This window comes from Helicoverpa armigera, chromosome 24 (assembly GCF_030705265.1).
Source record: "Helicoverpa armigera isolate CAAS_96S chromosome 24, ASM3070526v1, whole genome shotgun sequence".
Taxonomy (NCBI): domain Eukaryota; kingdom Metazoa; phylum Arthropoda; class Insecta; order Lepidoptera; family Noctuidae; genus Helicoverpa; species Helicoverpa armigera.
This window is the reverse complement of record NC_087143.1, coordinates 4,218,741-4,237,316: the sequence shown is the minus strand read 5'-3', so window position 1 is coordinate 4,237,316 and position 18,576 is coordinate 4,218,741. Positions and strand designations below refer to the sequence as shown.

General features: G+C 34.0%; 1 protein-coding gene across 2 annotated transcripts; it reads left to right on the top strand.

Annotated features, from left to right (window-relative positions):
* The first annotated feature begins 6,769 nt into the window (after window positions 1-6,769).
* LOC135118665 (alpha-lactalbumin A-like) lies at window positions 6,770-17,249 on the top strand. Of its 2 annotated transcripts, none has more exons than XM_064041254.1 (5): window positions 6,770-7,019; window positions 13,040-13,128; window positions 13,291-13,351; window positions 15,997-16,129; window positions 17,063-17,249. In XM_064041254.1, the coding sequence occupies exons 1-5, from the start codon at window positions 6,881-6,883 to the stop codon at window positions 17,202-17,204; spliced, it is 564 nt and encodes a 187-aa protein (XP_063897324.1). In that variant the 5' UTR covers window positions 6,770-6,880; the 3' UTR covers window positions 17,205-17,249. The 2 variants fall into 2 exon arrangements, with proteins under 2 accessions (XP_063897324.1, XP_063897323.1); XM_064041253.1 differs by lacking the exon at window positions 6,770-7,019 and adding an exon at window positions 8,160-8,315.
* Window positions 17,250-18,576: the final 1,327 nt, after the last annotated feature.

Below are 18,576 nucleotides of genomic sequence, written 5' to 3'. Positions count from 1 at the left end.
TTTTACAATTCGCCATAGAATATCATACAGTATATGTATGTGATATGATTTAATGTGATTAGATACGATACACCCGATATATCGGTTCTAGATAATTTTACATCTAGAATGCGGACTCTTGGCGCGTTGCAAACGCAGCGACTATAGCCCATAAAGATGCAAGCTTGTCAACGCTTATAGTTTCTATTTTTGTTCTCATAGTTAATTCTGAAGGGGTGACAAAATATGTATGCGTTATGACGCTTATTTCCTTGTTCCTTCCTTACTATGTTGCAAAGGAAAATGAAGTGGTGTTTTTTATACCGACTTCAACTTGTCATTTTAAATTGAAAACTGATTTTACAATTTGTTGTAATATGAAGTGATAGGAATAAATAAATACAGTAATTTTCATAAAAGAAAAGTCTATATTGCCCGTCATCGAGTACCTAGTATATTTTATGAGCAAAATTGTGACCAACAATCTTTCTATCACATTTCATTATTGAATATTACGCTACATGGTTTAAACTCGCATAGGCGCTTCTGACAGTTGAATTAATAAACTATCTACTCTTAAAATACCTACAGGGCAAAACTCTTTCCTAAAAAAAGCGAACCACTTAAACAAAGTATCCCCTATCTCAAGAGAATTCAGATCCTTTACTTCCCTGATTGCTCATCGGCCAACAAAACGAAAATTCAAAAGAGCTATTGTTAACTCAATCAATACTAGTCCTCGGAAATCCTTTAATAAAGATTACAAACCCGAAATTTCCAAGTTAGGACCCTTCGCGGCTTCGAACTAATGGATGGTGGAACGGCATTTTCAATTTTACCTGAAATTTGCATATTCAATGAGATCGAGACTTGATGGCATTTCGACGTTGATCTAAGAATTTGCATAAAACTTGAAAAAATGGGCGCTGTTTATGTTTTAGAATATTTAATTTTGTAGGGAAATTGATTGTTTTTTGGCACTGAAGATCTTATTAGCATGAATTATAAAAAGTACAGTGATCTTCGGCTTCAAATACAGTCAGGGAAAAATAATAAAAATAATCTTCGATAGGTCATATTGAATGATTGCATTCTCCCTCTCACTGTTCAAAATTGCAGTCATACCTGCTTGAGAACTTTAGGTACGCTTAAAAATAAGCATGCACAAAGTAATTTACTTAAAAATAGTTATTGAAAGACCTAACATTTGGAGTTAAAGATCAAAATCTATTTTTGTTGTTAGCCAAATTCGAAAGTCGTTAAAACTAGTTCGAAGTTATGTAAATTGTTTTGATAAACTTTTTAGAAATGTCAATAGATTTAAACGTGGCCTTTAGTGTTTATAATTGAAGAAAGTTATGAATGTGTCAGAGATACTTAAAAAACGAAAAAACTGGATAAATATGAAGAAATGATTGAAAAAAAAAATCCACAATAAAATAAATTATGTAATGAAATAAAATTACACTAGAATTCATACTAAGTAACTGAAAACCAAATTATCCTTTATTATCAGAACCGATGAAACTGATACCCAAACCGCAAGAATTCACTAGCAGTAAAGGGTTAAGATTCCTTGAACCAACCCTTACCCCGCAGGTCGTGTTCTATAACTCATTTTAAAATGTTCGACGAATCGTTTCAGATCACAGAGGAAGGAAAGAGCAGAGATGACATAATGAAAGTAGTTCAGACGCCTACTTGCAGGCCAAGTAACGTGCGGAAGGCGTGATCACTTACCAGAATTAACGAGGCGGTCGGGCTCCTTTTAGGTTTAAAGAGCATGCAATCGGAGTCAAACGTCTGCAAGACCGAGAAAAAGTACGCGATCGGAGCCGGTCAGCTCCTCTTAATATTTCACACCAAACGCCGTCGAGTGTTCTTAATGACAAAAGCAGTGCACATGCAAAAATAAACTTTACTACAAATACTAAGTAATTGATTTTCAACGTGTTAAGAATTTGCTGTCCTCTCCGAGCAGGTCCGACCCTTAAAAACAAAAATAATCTGTCAAAGATAGGTGTTGATTGATTGGTGACTTTGTTTTGAAAATAATTGGCAGGTTCCAAAAAAGGCGAGTAGATAAGAGCGGAGCAGTATCGTTCCTCGTTGCCTGAACAACGCGTTTTGGCGAGCTACTTTTTTAGGAGATTTTGCGCTATGACATCTCCGCTAGTCATTTCGTTCTCCACGTTTCAGATCATTTCAAAGGTCGGACAAGTTCCAGCAAGTTACAAACGTCTGTACAAAGGGCATAAACTTGTTTACACGTTCCGATATTGTAGCATTTTAGGGTTGAATTCAATTGAGTGTATTTGTGTTCGATGACGCTGTTTATTCGAGGGTTGATGCCCTGTCTGAGAGTGATCGGGTTTTGTTTACAGCTTGCATTTGTTTTTCGCTTTGATTGAATTTTTTGGATAATTTGGGTGGTAAATATTTTTGCAAGGATTTGTGGTAAGTTGAAATGTTTCTAAAAAACACTTTTATATAGGGAAGGCTAAAGTTTGCATCTAATAAAGTTTATGTTGAAACTGACATTGATAGTCGTCCTCAAAATTCCAGATGATAGGTACCTAATTCTTTAATTTACGTTCCTTAAGTTTATACAGGTGACACATTTTATAAGGTGGATACTATATGGATCCGGTAGGATAAAAATACCTATGTAGATAACGATAAGTATAATAGAGACCAGATATATAGGAATAGCAATATAACTATTATCTGGGTAAATATTTGTATTGCTATTCCTATAAAATCAATAAAGAAAATTAAGGACATATAACACAAATTGCACACAACACTATGCACTATGTCAGCTGCACCTACATGTAAAACTGACAAAGGACACAGATGCGCCACTCTGTTTATCTGCAACTAGTTGTGAGGCGCAAACAGATTGCCTATAAGAACTTAAATATTTTCACCATTTAACATTCAACCGAAAAAGGCTCGGAGGATGATGAACATTCAACCAAAAACCATAGAAATCAAAACAGGCAAACTAGACACAACATTACCTATAATTTTTAATACAAATTAATGCCACTCTTCGTTGTACTTTTATAACTCAAGAACGGATTTACCTGTCCAAATCTTTAGGTAAATGTAAATCTGTGTAAATGTTTAGGTTTTTTTTCGGACTATTTAGCAGATAGTTAATGTGAAGTTTGTACAAAATCGGTACGGCGGTTCTTCAATATACGTAGCGCGTAGGAATCGCTAGTTACGTAGGTATATAAACTACTATCTATGCACGTCTGCACCTACATGTAAAACTGACAAAGGACACAGATGTGCCACTGTGATTATCCGCAGCTAGTTGTGAGGCGCAAACAGATTGCCTATAAACTCGTTATTGCTTGCCAGAATTATATGCTAAATGCATATGAGCAGCAGGATTATTGTGACGTCATTATTTTGATTTGTTAATTGATAATGTTTCACTTGGCTTTATAGTTTAGATAAAGATTAAATTAACAATAACTGAAATTATAATTCTGTTAACAATAACTGAAAGCAGTCACCATAGCCGAAATTAACAGGGAAGTACATTAGTCATCAGTAGAGATTAAATTAGTAGGTCACCTTTTAAAATCATTATTACAATTTCAGCGCATTTACTGACTGGAAACTATTTTCTGCGCCTGGATGTAATGAAGGCAATTTGATGTAAGTATGAGCTAGAGTAAGTACCTCATTGTCTCATCAAAATCCTTAAGTACCTACCTATTAATGTGGATTTGTTTGTATTTTAAAGGAACCCACAAAATCTTTTCTGAATAACTAATACTGGCAAAGGATTCAACTATCAGGCAGGACCATTAGTTTTGTTGCACATAAATGCTTTATTTTATCTCGACAAGTAAATAAGTAACTATGTTCGAAAAATTATGATGTCACTTAAACAATGATAATCGAAAATCCGATAAAATAAATGCATAAAGCTAATACCCTCTATGCAAATCTGTGAGTACAGGTGAAACAGGTCTCTTGGTCTAATTAAAACTTTTATCGCGTAGACTTTTGCTCTTTAACTTCCATTCGTAATTTTAGAGATTTGCATTTAAAGATGGCGGGTCCTGGCCTGGCTTCGGAGTAAGCTGAGCGCCTCTAGATTTACTTTTAATTTTAATTTTTACGAGTTTTTTTTGTATGTATTGTTGTGTTAAATAAGGTGAAATATCTATACCTGCTAATATTATAAAGATGAAAAAGTATTTTTGTTTGTTTATAATGGATAAACTCAAAAACTTCTGGACTGATTTAAAAACATATTTCACCATTATGACGCTTCATTGTCTGCGAGGCTATACCTACGTATTTTATCCCGGTACGGGCAGTGATTCAAACGGGACGCCCCGCAAAACGGCAAGTTTAAAATATATTGATACAATTCATTTATCATCGTATAGTTATCTATCGGATGTAAAACTGAAGAATAATATAAAAAGTAAAAAAAAAAATCTTTTGGATTTTAAAGATTAATTTTTTTGAAGGATATAGGAGGTTACCTTCTAAGGCAACGGAACTATAATAATAAGCTTTGCATTCAGAATTAACAATTTTAAGCCACTTCGTTCCGCTAGCCTTATCCTAGCTTTTCAGCAAAAACAGTAATGTCTATAGAATGTTCACAAAAACTATCGTAAAACGCTATGAAATAACTCAATCAATACTGGCCGTATATCAGCCGGGTGAAAAGTTTGCTGGTCTGAAAGCGCTCTAACAAATTGTGGATATAACTTGCTTAGCTTCCAAATGTATGGAGTTTTTAGTGCAATCCATACTTTGGCTGGTTTTCAGTACAAATATAATTTTTTGATTTAGAAACTTAACGGTGAATGACCGGATCTATCTTCTAGTGATTTTTGCATTTTTCGATGTCAATTGGGACGATAATTGTGAAGCGTAGAAGAAATATTATAATGATTTGTGGTAGTTTTCTTCGTGATGTGAAATAAAGCAAAATAAATGTATACCTTTCTTCGTAATGCACTTAAAGCAGTACTTTGGCGGCAATATAATTTATATTTTTGTTTGCAACTTACTCAAAACTGCAAAAATAATCTCCCCATTCAAAGTTGGAACGCAAGTGGCCTAATAAATAGGGTAGATTGATATCTCCATTCATGTTGAAATATCGATGGAGGAACGCTTAAAACTTAATCTCTTTGACTTCAAAAGTGAACTTGGTGCATTGAGTGAGCGGATGCCGTGTTTGATAGTACAGTCAACTTCATGTCAGTGGTAACAGTTTCATAGGAAAATCGTACTTATTACTATTGAGTTAAGGCGCATGACAGTAACCACTGATGTGCAGTCTACAGTACCTATAAAAGGAATTTTTAATCTTTGCTAATATTGCCTACAAATGTGAAAGTTACACTGTCTGTCAAAGTTTCATGTACTGAACCAAATCATTTGAGTTGACGTTTGGTACTATTAGAACCTAAAAAAATGTAATCTATTTTTTGTCCGAGATTGGAAGTTTCGTTAGTGGAAGTAAGAGCATGATATTTATTAATTATTAAAAACTATTCTATAAAATAAAAACTAAAAAGCGTAAATATTTGTAGATAAACCAATTTAGTAAGTACCTAATAAAAAAATAAAATATTTTTATAGATTAAAAATAAAGACACAATTTTTTTTTGTTAATAAATTGTTAGATATGTATTCATATAAATTTATCAATGTTTTTGGTTTTCGATTACAAGTTCTACTATTTATTATGTTAGTTTTTACAATATGATTGATAAATTCTATCAACAATATCTATTGCACATAAAACGTGTAAACAAATGTGAATCGTTATCAATCAACTTTGCACTCATGATAAATCTATTTATACTATCAATTTCTCACCGATACTGTTATCAAGTAACCTGATAGCAATTATTAAGTATCACTTTATGTCAAACGATGATTAATTTCTTTGACGTTAATGTTCTTCTCAGAGAACACGTTTAATCACCTAACAAGTCCTAGTGTTGAGTCGTGGTGGCCTAGTGGGTAAAGAGCCAACCTCTCGAGTATGAGAGCTTGGGTTCGATTCCAGGTCAGGAAAATACCAATGCAACTTTTCTAAGTTTGTATGTACTTTCTAAGTATATCTTGGACACCAATGACTGATAAAAAGGTGAAGGAAAACGTCTTGAGGAAACATGGACTATTATAGTCTGAAATCACCAACCCGCATTGAGCAAGCGTGAGAGAGGAGGCCTGTGCCCAGCATTGGGACGATACAAAGGCTGTAACAACAAGCCCTAGTATAAGAGTTTTTTTAAAGACACTCCTTAAAGACCTCTGGCGTCGAATCCTAGGTACGAAGTATGGTATTCCATTCCTTTCAAGTATGGATTCGTAACTTTACCAACTTACTTTTGCAGGCTGCTTTGTTAATGTCATCATCGTAGGTATGAGCCAATTGTTACCAATACGTATTTCTTTCATGATTTTCTTCATGGTTCTTTTAAACTGACTCTTGCGTTTTATTTATGTATTCATCTATTATTTTGAAGTAGCGAGCAAAATCAAACACAAATAAATGTAAAATACTATAAAGATTTAGCAAGAAAGTAAAGATTTTTAACGAAGATATCAAGGAATCCCTTTGAAGGAACTTTAAACATTACACTAGTTTCATCAACAGATAAGAAAACACTTGAACACAGATAAAAATATTACGTCTCACACTATCATAGTACAAAAGAAAGGGACAGAAAAATAATCTTCTTCAAACAGGTAAAATTGATAGGTTATACTGTTATATAAAATTTATTTTCGAGATATTATTGTCCATTATTTACTGACAATTTGTCTACTCAATATCTTGGACCGACCAAAAAGTATCCAAGTGATTTTATTTAGTAGTTATTTTATTTTAAAAAAAAACATGAAGTGCAAATTAATATCCATAGTGTTGCTATGTTTCGTTCTGTGCGATTTATGCACGAGCAAAACATTTACGAGGTGTCAACTTTCTAAAGAACTGTTGAAAATTAAAGGGATACAGAAAACTTATTTGGGAACATGTAAGTACTGTTCTATATTAATCAAATTCGCTGCAAACTTTTAGTCGGCCGATAGTTTGTTTGGGTTCATTTATCAGTATGAACATGAGTGTTAGTTCGCACATTGCAAAGATCAAGTATTTGTCCTGAAATCTTTGAAAGGAACCACCAGGTTGTCAACCATCGGGTCGACTGTTGGCTGACTGGTCAGTTTGCAGTGTTTGGTTATTCTAAGCCTTTTTTTAACGACGTCAAAAATCATCAAATGACCCCTCCCGCTGTGGGTTAGCAGCGGTGAGGGAGTGTCAGACTCTTACTGACTAAAAACCGTCGTGTTCCGTCGTAGGCCTTTTATGTGCCAGGGCCGCGGTATCTCTTTCGAACAACCTGCAGCCCCGGCCATTATTCTAAGCCTTAAGGTGAGATTCACTAGTGTGTGGCACTGAGACGCAAATAAATGTTTCTCTTGGTATTCTCGCTCTAAAATGTTCGTGGTATTAGAACCTACGTGCGCCGACGCATGCTTGCAGTAGACTCGAGTTGACGCAAATACATTGTTCGGTAAAAAAATATTACCTATTTAATTCTTAATTGGCTATTTTGCTAGTGTGATACTAGGATAATAGGAAAGAAATACTTAGTATTTATCATTTTAAGATAAATGTACTTAAACATTTTATCAGTGTTTCTTTTTTATGATCAAGACAGTAGTTCCGGAGATAACATCCAACATGCAAACAGAAAAACAAATAACTGCAGATTATATAGTGAAGAATAAGCATACAAGCTATGTCTGCAATGTTTTTCTGGAAAATAGTTTATTATAGATTTTATATTACCTGTCCTATAAATAAATACGTACAAACAAACAACCTTATTTATATTTAAACCAAAATACCGTGTACTAAGACAAAACAATTTATTTCAATACGTTTGAAATGTAATTACTTAAACAACACATACATAAACATTATTAGGTCAGATTCCCAACCGGTATAATGTATTTACATGCAAAAAATCTTCGCGGAAAATACGTCTCACGTTGACCAATCAGCTGACTTTGACATTGAGCGAGTCACTCATTTAAAATTCAACCTTATTGCATTGGTGTAAGGACTAGTGTTATTTTAATTGCATAATCGTTTTGTATGTTTACGTTCATACATACATACAGAGCCATGTGGAACGCACGTGTGGTAGTTTTTGTTATATTTTTTCTTGTCATTATCAGTGATGCAAAAAGATTTGAAACGAGGTGTAAATTAGTGAGAGAATTACTGAAAATTGGAATGCCAAATGATATGTTTTTGGGACAATGTAAGTTTTCTTCAAGATTTTCCTTATAATGTTACTGTTCAACACACGTCCCGAGGGAACTTCTTGCACCGGGATCAAAAGTACCCTCTGTCTTTTCTTATGCACTGGACTTTCTGTGTGTCAAAGTTTATTAAAATCTGTTCTGATCATCGCTTGATAGACAAGAGAAGAGAATGAAGAAGTAAGATAGTGTTACTTTATATAAGTTTACAATTGTTAATCCTGTGTAAATAAGGCAGTGACAGTATTCAATAATTGAAGTTTGATTGGCAATAGATGCTCATGCCCTATGTCTTTGAAGATACGATAATTATAGGATTCCTAAAGTTATGATCAACTATCTTCCGGCCGCGGCTTTGCCCCCGTATAGTTCGGTTATATCGCGTTTCCGAGAGAATTCTTCAAAAGTCTGGGATAAAACTATCCTATGATCTCTCTCAAGGTCAACTTTATCTCTGTACCAAATTTTATTAAATTTAGTTCTGTGGTTCAGACGTGAAAACGTAACAGACAGACATATTTACTTTCGCATTTATAGGTAATATTAGTAGGGATAGAAATGTCTTAGCACAAAGTTATGATGTCAGGTAGAACTGCAGGTAGACCTATTAAATTTCTCATATTATCCTCTTCAATGTTTAGTCACAAATCGCGTCATGCAGGAAGTTTTATTATGATTTCTGTGGAGTTGGAGCGAGATTTTACAATGATTCATTTTTTAGGGTTCCGTAGCCAAAATGGCAAAAACGGAACCCTTATAGTTTCGTCATGTCCGTCTGTCCGTCTGTCCGTCTGTCACAGCCGATTTACTCGGAAACTATAAGTACTACAGTGATGAAATTTGATGGGAATATGTGTTGTATGAACCGCTACAAAAATATGACACTAAATAGTAAAAAAAAGAATTGGGGGTGGGGCCCCCCATACATGTAACTGAGGGATGAAATTTTTTTTTTCGATGTACATACCCGTGTGGGGTATCAATGGAAAGGTCTTTTAAAATGATATAAAGTTTTCTAAAAAACATTTTTCTTAAAGTGAACGGTTTTTGAGATATCAGCTCTCAAAGTCGTAAAAAGTATGTCCCCCCCCCTCTATTTTTATAACTACGGGGTATAAAATTCTAAAAAAAATAGAGGTGATGCATGCTAATTAACTCTTTCAACGATTTTTGGTTTGATCAAAGTATCTCTTATAGTTTTTGAGATAGGTTGATTTAACTGTAATTTACGGAACCCTTCGTGCACGAGTCCGACTCGCACTTGGCCGGTTTTTTTCATATTTTTTTTAATCGGCATCACTGTCTAAACTTCTTGGAATTAATTTAAAGGTTAGGTAATATTATTGTTCAGTAAATTTTTCCTACTATGTATAAATTCATTCTTTATACGTATTGTAATGTAGTATGGCGACCCATCCATCACTTGACCGCGCTATGTGACGCTTTACTTGCTGATCGATCGATCAGCTGGACTGTAATTTAATTAACACACGAGATTCTTACCGTTTCTTTGTATGATAAATATCTAACAAATTGCACTATAATTACTACGCAATTACCTACTGGTTTTCTATTGCTGTAACTTAGAGTGTTCAACCAACAGAGAACGCCACCATTGTACAAGAGCTCAAAACTAATATTTTTTTCAATTGTCTGGTAGACAGCCCCAAAACGCTCACCCTTCGCCACTTACTTATATTTGTTTTTGCTGGAAAAAGAAATTTCGCAACAAACTCCCTAACTACAGCGCTGATTATACTTGAATGCATCAGTGTGCGTTAAGTGAATGCTAGTGTATATATATGATCGAAAATGCATTATTAAGCTATCGGCGCCTATACCTTAGCCTACGCGCGTAACTTAGCCAATTTTTTCATATAGCGACTCGTACTAATGGCGAATCCGGTTGGTTACGTACTCTAAGTACTGTAATCATTATGTTGAGAATGAACTAACTTATTATGATGTATTAGTTACAATTAATGCAGAGTGCTGCAGTTGCAATTCATTATTCCTTATTATAATGCAATTTTATTATTACAAGAAACTCGACTATTCTTCACTAATATATTGGTTTTACATAGAGGTTTTCCCCTTGATTGTTTTCAAGCTTCATTTTGCTACTCTTAGTAGGAAAAAATCTGGTAGTCTTTTAGGTTTAGGAAATTACTATTTTTGCCCATGCAAATCAAATCATAATCAAATCAAATCATTTTTATTTTCAGGCATCAATGGCCCATGTATAATTATTGGGTTAATTAATCGGTTAATTAACATTAACCGATTTCCTATATTAAAATTTGAAATTTCAGTCCATTTTAATATTTCAGTCGAATACTTCATAATAACTTTGCAAATCTAAATCTTAAAAATATGCCATCGGCATAAAAACATTAAAAATAAGTCCAAGTTAAAGTTAAAAAGTTAATTAAAAGTCATTAGTTTTGCATAGAAACGTGATTATGCAGTAAATGCAATATTTAAGTCACGTACAAAATGACTATAAACTTATTTTGCATAATAAAAATTATGTTCTTCGACGTGAACATTGAACGTTTTTAAGCTTCTAAGAAATAAGTTGGCAGTTTTATTTAGCTTTCCAGTTGAGACTGTTTAATTATTTAGTGAATTTAGAAAATAATTTTAATCCAACTTTCTTAAATAATTATTATTAGGTATAATGTGAGTCTTTTTTTACGTTTTGTAATTTTCAAAGTTATTATTAGATTGCTATTCTCCTGCCAAATCATCTTCTTGCATACTTCTTTTCTAACCAACGTCATATAAAGTCACTAATAAAATACTACAACTAATAAAATATAATTAAGTTTTTATAACCCAACATAACACCTTGGGGAATTCACTAGATTATTATCAGAAGCGTTTCATAGAACTAAGGAGTGCAATGGGAAAAATGTTTATTTACAATAGTGACTGTGGCTTTTGTTGCTGTTGAATGTGAGAAAAAATGAAAATTAACAAAAGTTTACGGAATTAAATCTTAATGTATTACGCAAAAATCTTAAACCTTCTTCTCCAAACAAGTTTGGGAGCCAAAACCTTGCGGCCAAACACTGAAACAGGTACTAATTCTATCTCTGTTACATTAACGAGTCTGCGACATAAAATAGTAAAACTAGTCAAGTAAACTAAAAAAGCCAATTCAGTTGTTAAGGAAAATGATTAACGAATGCAATGCTTATAATAATAAACCTGTTGTTTATAAAGTACAAGATTTATTAGCATAAGCAAATAATATTTTCTGATAACCTCTCGAACCTTTCACGAGATATCACACGTGCGTTAAGTTGAAGTGTCCGGTACTACTTATACACTTAATTATGTTCAATTAGTACTTACTAATGTTATCTAAACTTATATATCAAGGAGATTATTTTTATTTATTTTTAAATTTTATAGTCTGCAGTCATAATAATATTTTAGATATCCAGAAATACCTGACTTCCGAATATTTAGTGCCTGTGTCGGCGAACTCATACTGTGTGTAACAATTATAATTGATACAACATATTATAACGTAAACACACTGAAACGTACTGTGTACAAAAAACAACTTTATAAGTACATAACCATGAAAAATTCGCACCAATTCATCCAATACAAAAACCACAATACTTTCTATGCAGAACATCGCCATTTTAAACACACAATGGAACTCCGCGGTGATCACAAACGATGACCTTGACCTTCGCATACAAAGAGCAGTGACCTTGAAACTTTAGTTTTAAATAGAGCCCCTTGGGGTATAGACAGGCTGATGTTTAAAAGTACTCGAGAAGTGGGATTTTCTCGAAGATAAATTCGAGATTATATTGAGCCCTTTCTTTAAATTATTTTTAGACCATCTATCGTTAAATTATTCTATTGTAGTGTTAACTAGAATTTAAGGCTTAACAATTGAGATAAGACACTGACTTATAAATAAATGTTTGGTGTGCAATAAATTTTGAATAGTCATTAATAAACAATCTCGCTGAATCTCAGAGGTCTATGAATATTTTTTGTGTTAGCAGGTTTTAATGTCTTCGATTGTTAGTTCATCTTTCAGATACCTATTTAAGCAATAATTTATCAAATCATGACAAATAAAACATACTTTATGTGATACAATAACATTTCTCATACTGTCAGGATGTCTTTAGCTACATTAAGATTTTACATACTCAATTTTATATAAAAAATGATTTTATTCTCTTTCAACTCGATTGGTATGTAAGTGATCCCGTGCCATTTCACAGTTACAAATACGTTTAGATACCAAACTTAATCAGAATAACACAATGCAATATTACAAATTGGCTACAGATCCCTCTCGGGATATTATCTCTGACTAGTTGATCCCTTGTATTGTGACCTTGACCTTGAACTTCTCGTGGTAATGACCTTTGCAGAGTTGAGTGGTTCTAGTTATTATAATAAACATTAGGGCTAGTGAACAATAGAAGGTAGTTTAAGGGTTCGTGGTTGCATAGATAGTGAGATCAATTGAAAGGTTAAGCAACTTTGTCCGTCAGGCTTTTGTGGTTCTGGGTAGATTTTGAATAACGAGACATTTACGATTATTCTGTATTTAAGCTAGATTAGATGAGAGAGAAATTATCATTTTTCATCAATTTGTTACTTGTAAGCTTTCTTACAAATAATATAAATAAAATGTCGTACATACTAGAGCAGTTTTTAAATAAACGTTTCTTTGTTTCAGGGGTATGTTTGATTGAAAAAGTGAGCAAAAGAGACACGAGCTTATTGACTGTTAAAGCAAGTGGCAAGAAGCTCTATGGATTGTATCAGGTAAATCATTTTTGTTTTTCTAACATACGAATTATTTAGTTCTAAAAAAATATTTCCTTAACCATAATCCCCAGAATCCAAGATTAAAGTTATCCAACTAAATAAAATCAATGATAAAGCTGATATTTTCCCTTTATATTTTTCCTCTACTTTGATTTCTAGATTCCAAAAGAGTGGTGTCGTGAGAAGAAACGCGGCGGACTCTGTAATATATCTTGCGAAGGTGAGAAAAGAGTTGCTTATAAAATATATTTATACGATTCATTCTGGGAGTTTATATTATTTAATACAACTCCCGTGGTCTCCTACTACTGACTTCACTTGCGTAACAATTTTCTGCTAAAGTATTAGTAGGTCCTTTAAAACACCATCTATATTAAGTTCGCTTATTTAACTATCTATATTTCTTTCATAAAGTCTATCACCCACTAAATCAATATTCACCTCTTTAAAAGAATCCATGCGTCGTTTTGGTCTTCTTAAATTCTCATAACCGTCATCATCTGCACTGCATACTTCAATTTTATTCGGCGAGAATTCTTTATCACCGTCTTGAACAGTAACTACCATATTCCAATCTTTATGACCAGAGGATTCTTTTATTCTAAAGCTTCTTTCTGTAACTAAGGGTGCTTCTACACGGTGTAGGTAGCTTGCTCATATTGAGGCACTTGCGCAGGTTACATGCATTTAAAAAACACGTGCGAGTGTGTAACTCGCTTATGTACCAAACCAAAATACCCAGCCGCGTGCTCTTGTCACTTGTCATTTGTCACTTGCGCATGTCAACTTGCTCCACATGCACCCATAAAAATATGTGCGAGTCTTGTAACTCCAGCATATACCAAAGCAAAATACTCACCCGGTCTTGTCATTTGTCACTTGTGCATGTTAACTTGCTCCAGCTACATGCACCGTTAAAACATGTGCGAGTCTAGTAACTCGAGCATGTACCAAAGCAAAGCTACCCGAGTGCTCTGTTGCGTGCGCGCGGGCCACTTGCTCCAGCTACATGCACCGTGTAGAAGCACCCTAATGTAGCTCTCTTTGTAACTGTTACTGTAGTTACAATGTTGGTAATTGACAAAGACACGATTGTAGCAATCTGTGAACGACATAGCAAACAATTCGTAGCCCCCAGATTTTATGGTCTACGTTTTACATCAAAAGTTTATGGGCTTTGGTCAAGTGTATTGTATAGCGCTTTCGTTGGATCTGCTACTACAGTTTCTGTTTTAAGTACTACTGATTTGTTAGTAGTATTTAAATTTAGCTTTTTTCCTTCTCTGCTTTCTTTTGACACCATCAGTTAAGAGTTCATTCCATTAACGTTTTCTATGCCGCTTTTCTTTTGTTTTTGTCATCAGGATAAATCATGTTAACTTGTAAACAATCGTAAAACATATTCGGTACCGTATGTAATTTGCAAAGTCAAAAAGAAAACAATCTTTCATTGCATGATCATTAAATGACTCAACGACCTCAATACCATTTTATGAAGGTATGTCACCATGACTTATTACCCCCCTAAAAGTCAAATACGAAAATGAGCGTTTATTTAGATCATGATAAATTGTTCATCAGAAGACAGGCTCATATTTTATATCGTCATGTCTTCCTTTTAAAACCAACATGATAACCAAGATTTTCTTTGTTCTCATAAGGGAAGATGGCAACAAAAGCTTAAGTACCTATTTGTATTACGGAGGTAATTTTGCCAACATAACGTTGCGAGTTACGGCCTTATTTTTTTAGGGGTTGGCACTGTTCCGTGTTCTCTTATCATGGCGTTGTAAATCATAGTATCGGGGCGTAAGTCACGATATTTAAAAGTTTCGGATTTATTCGAGATTGTAGAGGAGTGAGTTATCGAAAGCCTGTGGTAGTTCCCAGCGTTATCTTTGTACCACTCGAGTGGAAATATTAAAGTAGGAAAGTATAAATCAGGATTCTGTAGTGGCGGAAAGTTAAGCAACATTTTTACGAGCATTACTTTAGTTTATTTGATTTCGTGAGTTTCTGGTTTACTATAATAAGGATTTTGTTGCTAAATGTTTGGTGACATTGTGCTTGAGTGATTGAATGGTTTAGCTTATTAGTATGATCAAAGTAGTAAAACAGTTTTATTTTTCTTCATATTTTATTTATTTGTCTTAGTTACTGGTGCTTGGCTTAGTTTGTTGTTAGCTTTTGTTTTACTGTTCGTAAACTAGGAAGGGAATGTTAGTTAATTACCGATACTTTAGCCTAATATTGTTCTAAAGTTTCCAATACCAGTCAGTGATGATGATGATGTAACCATTATAATACCTGTCTATCTAAAAGCCACTGAAATGCCAATAATTTCAAAACATTTAGCTGTTCAGCTGTCAATTTGTTTATTATCAAAATGTATTATTTCAATCTGTCTGTTTACGAAGTGAGTTAATGAATCTCATCAGGTTATCACGCGACCGCATGCGTGTGCATAGATTGATCAATTTGTTTATATTTTAATAATAATTCGTTAATTAATTAACAGACTAGGCTAGACTGTTTTCATTGCAAAAAATGGCGTTTTTGTTATCTCTCGTAATATGGAATTGTGATTCTTTCTTAAGCGTTATTTAATTACTGTAGCAATTTTGTCAATTTTTAATAGTGGTTAAGACTGTTTGAACTTTTACACCCCAGTATATCATACAAAATAACATATGTGCTTTTATAATATTACTAATTATTATATTCATAAGAGATACCTGTATTAAAAGGAGATAACTGAATTAAAACAAACTCGTATTCCCTAAAAGTCCCTAATATATAATTTTATTACTTGATCAAAAATTCTAAAAGCAAGATCTCAAAATATATATATCTTTTTGTCCCCAGCCTTACTAGACGATGACATTAGAGATGACACGGTATGCGCACTCAAAATCGCCGAGGAGAAGGGTTTCAAGTACTGGCCGCAGTGGACTACCAGATGCAAGAATGATAACTTCATTACCAATGAGATTTACAAGTGAGTAGAAGAAACTAGTTTTATCTGGATGCTCGGTTCCAGATCCTACAAGACCGCAGTCTAGCGTCTCACAGAAAATTGAGTGATACCCTTGGATTTTCTTGATATGCATATGGCTGTCACCTTTTGGGACACATTCGAGTAGTGTGTGATTCACTGCCTTAAAAAAGGTGGCCGAAGCAAGTAGCATGACTCCAGCATAGATTCTCCGGCAGTAGTAGTTTGGACCCCTTTATTCTGCAAATGCCGCTTGAAACCACTTTCCAGTTTAGGCAGTTAGGCGAACGCTGAACATTCCCTTTTATATAAATACGGGATGCCTTTTATAAATGCGGGATATTCATGGCAAGAAATGTATGGTGGTAACCCATCCACGCCAGTGATTGACTCTTCAGACCATTACGGGGCCACGACCCCGTCGTTTAAAAGCCCATCACTTAAAGATAAGGTTCAAGTCTTCGACACACGATTACATTATGTAGATTTGTGATAAGCGTTTAAAGCCCCATAAGGATATTATTAGTTCAACTATATTATTTTTAGAAGTAAGGGTGGCGGGGCCAGTCCCTTCCTTATTTGTTCAGGCCACGATTTAAGGCCCAGTTTATTTCCATAAAAGGTTAAGCGGACCTTTTTCTGGGCTTATGGTAATGTAATCTTAAAATCGGGTTTGCCGATTTAGTTTCAATAAAATATTATGGAAATCAGTTTTTGAAGTACGAATTAGTCTTTGAAGATTTGTAAAGTTGAAATGTTTTACGCAGATTTACTTTTTTATAAAAAAGAACGCAAAAAACATTGAAGTGTTTTTGGATGCTTTTGTTAAGTCCCCCTTCTCAACTAACCTAAATCTGTTGCTTACGTTTATTAAGAAGAATAGAATATAATTTAACTAGGTACTATACAACGTGTTTTACATAACTAATGTTACAGGTGCCCAGACTTGAACCGCCTAACACCTGAACGAAGTCTCTCAAGCAGTCTATACAGCCGAAGTCTGCAATTAAGAAGAAAGCGCTCACTTCGAAGTCCGTACCCCAAAGTCACTCGGTCGAAGTCCAGACACATTCATTAATATCTAAACCGTTTGTCTGTCTTTAAAATAAATACGTGTTTCAAAGTTTGTTTGTTTATTTGCATGACACTACGGAGAGCTGTGGAATATTTAATCAGAAGTGGTAATTTAGTATCGGTGTTTGTGAAGTGATGATTTATTTACGTCAGGTTGATAGGGCTTTTGAGTTTGCTCGTGGATTTTAGTGTTGATATATGAGCAGTTGTCTAGTAGGTATTTGTTTTAGGATATAGTGCTTCTATGTAGAAGTCTTGTTGGACTCGTGAGTTATATAGTGTGTTTCAAAAATATTATCAACTAGCCGTTTTCCCGCGGTTTCACCCGCGTCCCGTGGGAGCTACTGCCCGGACCGGGATAAAATATAGCCTATGTTACTCGCAGATAATACAGCTTTCTAATGGTGAAAGAATATTTAAAATCGGTCCAGTAGTTTTTGAGTTTATCCATTACAACCAAACAAACAAAGTTTTCCTCTTTATAATATTAGTATAGATAAAAAGTATGAATAGCTAGAGATGGTGTGATGACTAGTAATTCTGCTTTTTAAACACAATCATTGCCCGAATTTGTGGTTATATCTGTGCGAATAGCAGCAACTCTATAAGAATATTGAATCGCATTTCATAACGATTGAAACTGTTCCTAACTAAAAAACTTATGAAAATGGTTAGCAGGTTACCTGGTAACAAAAAATAAAGGCACAATAAATATAAAATTTAAAGCCAACGCTTTTTCTATATTCTTCAAAGAACTTAGTTTTATCAAGAGGCCTCTTTAACTCTGAAATACGAGGCGTATTCCTAACTGAAGTTCAGTCTGCAATGAAACCTAGGTTTCAGGATAAACGGGCTTACTTCCTAAACTATCTGTTTTATTTCACAAAGAAAATATCAAACAGTTTCCTTAGTAAGTTTGCTTTTTGTTTCCAACTCTCTGAACACTCAGGCTTCGCTTAAATCTGCGTTGTTTATTGAAGAAATGTGCATTGTTATGATACCTTTTTGCTAGTATCTTGTTTCTTAAATCTAGGGGATGTGTGTTTTGGACGATGCTCGGGTTTTGCCACTCGGCTGTATAGTGTGGTGCAATTTTATAGACTTTGAAAATATCCCCATTTCGCCAAATACCAAATCATAGAAAAAACTTTATTAATAATGTAGTTTTTAATGTATATACTGAGTAAGTTGTACTTACACAAGAACGAAAAGTTATGGTATGTGTATCAAAGCCCGATATATTTTTCCTCACTTGATTAACTTATTAAAGCCGTGACAAACGTATTGTAAATTTTCTGTCCTCTGATTTCATCAAGATAAATACTGTGTAATTTCGTTTTAACTTCTCTCCATCTGATGACGCCTACAATTTGATG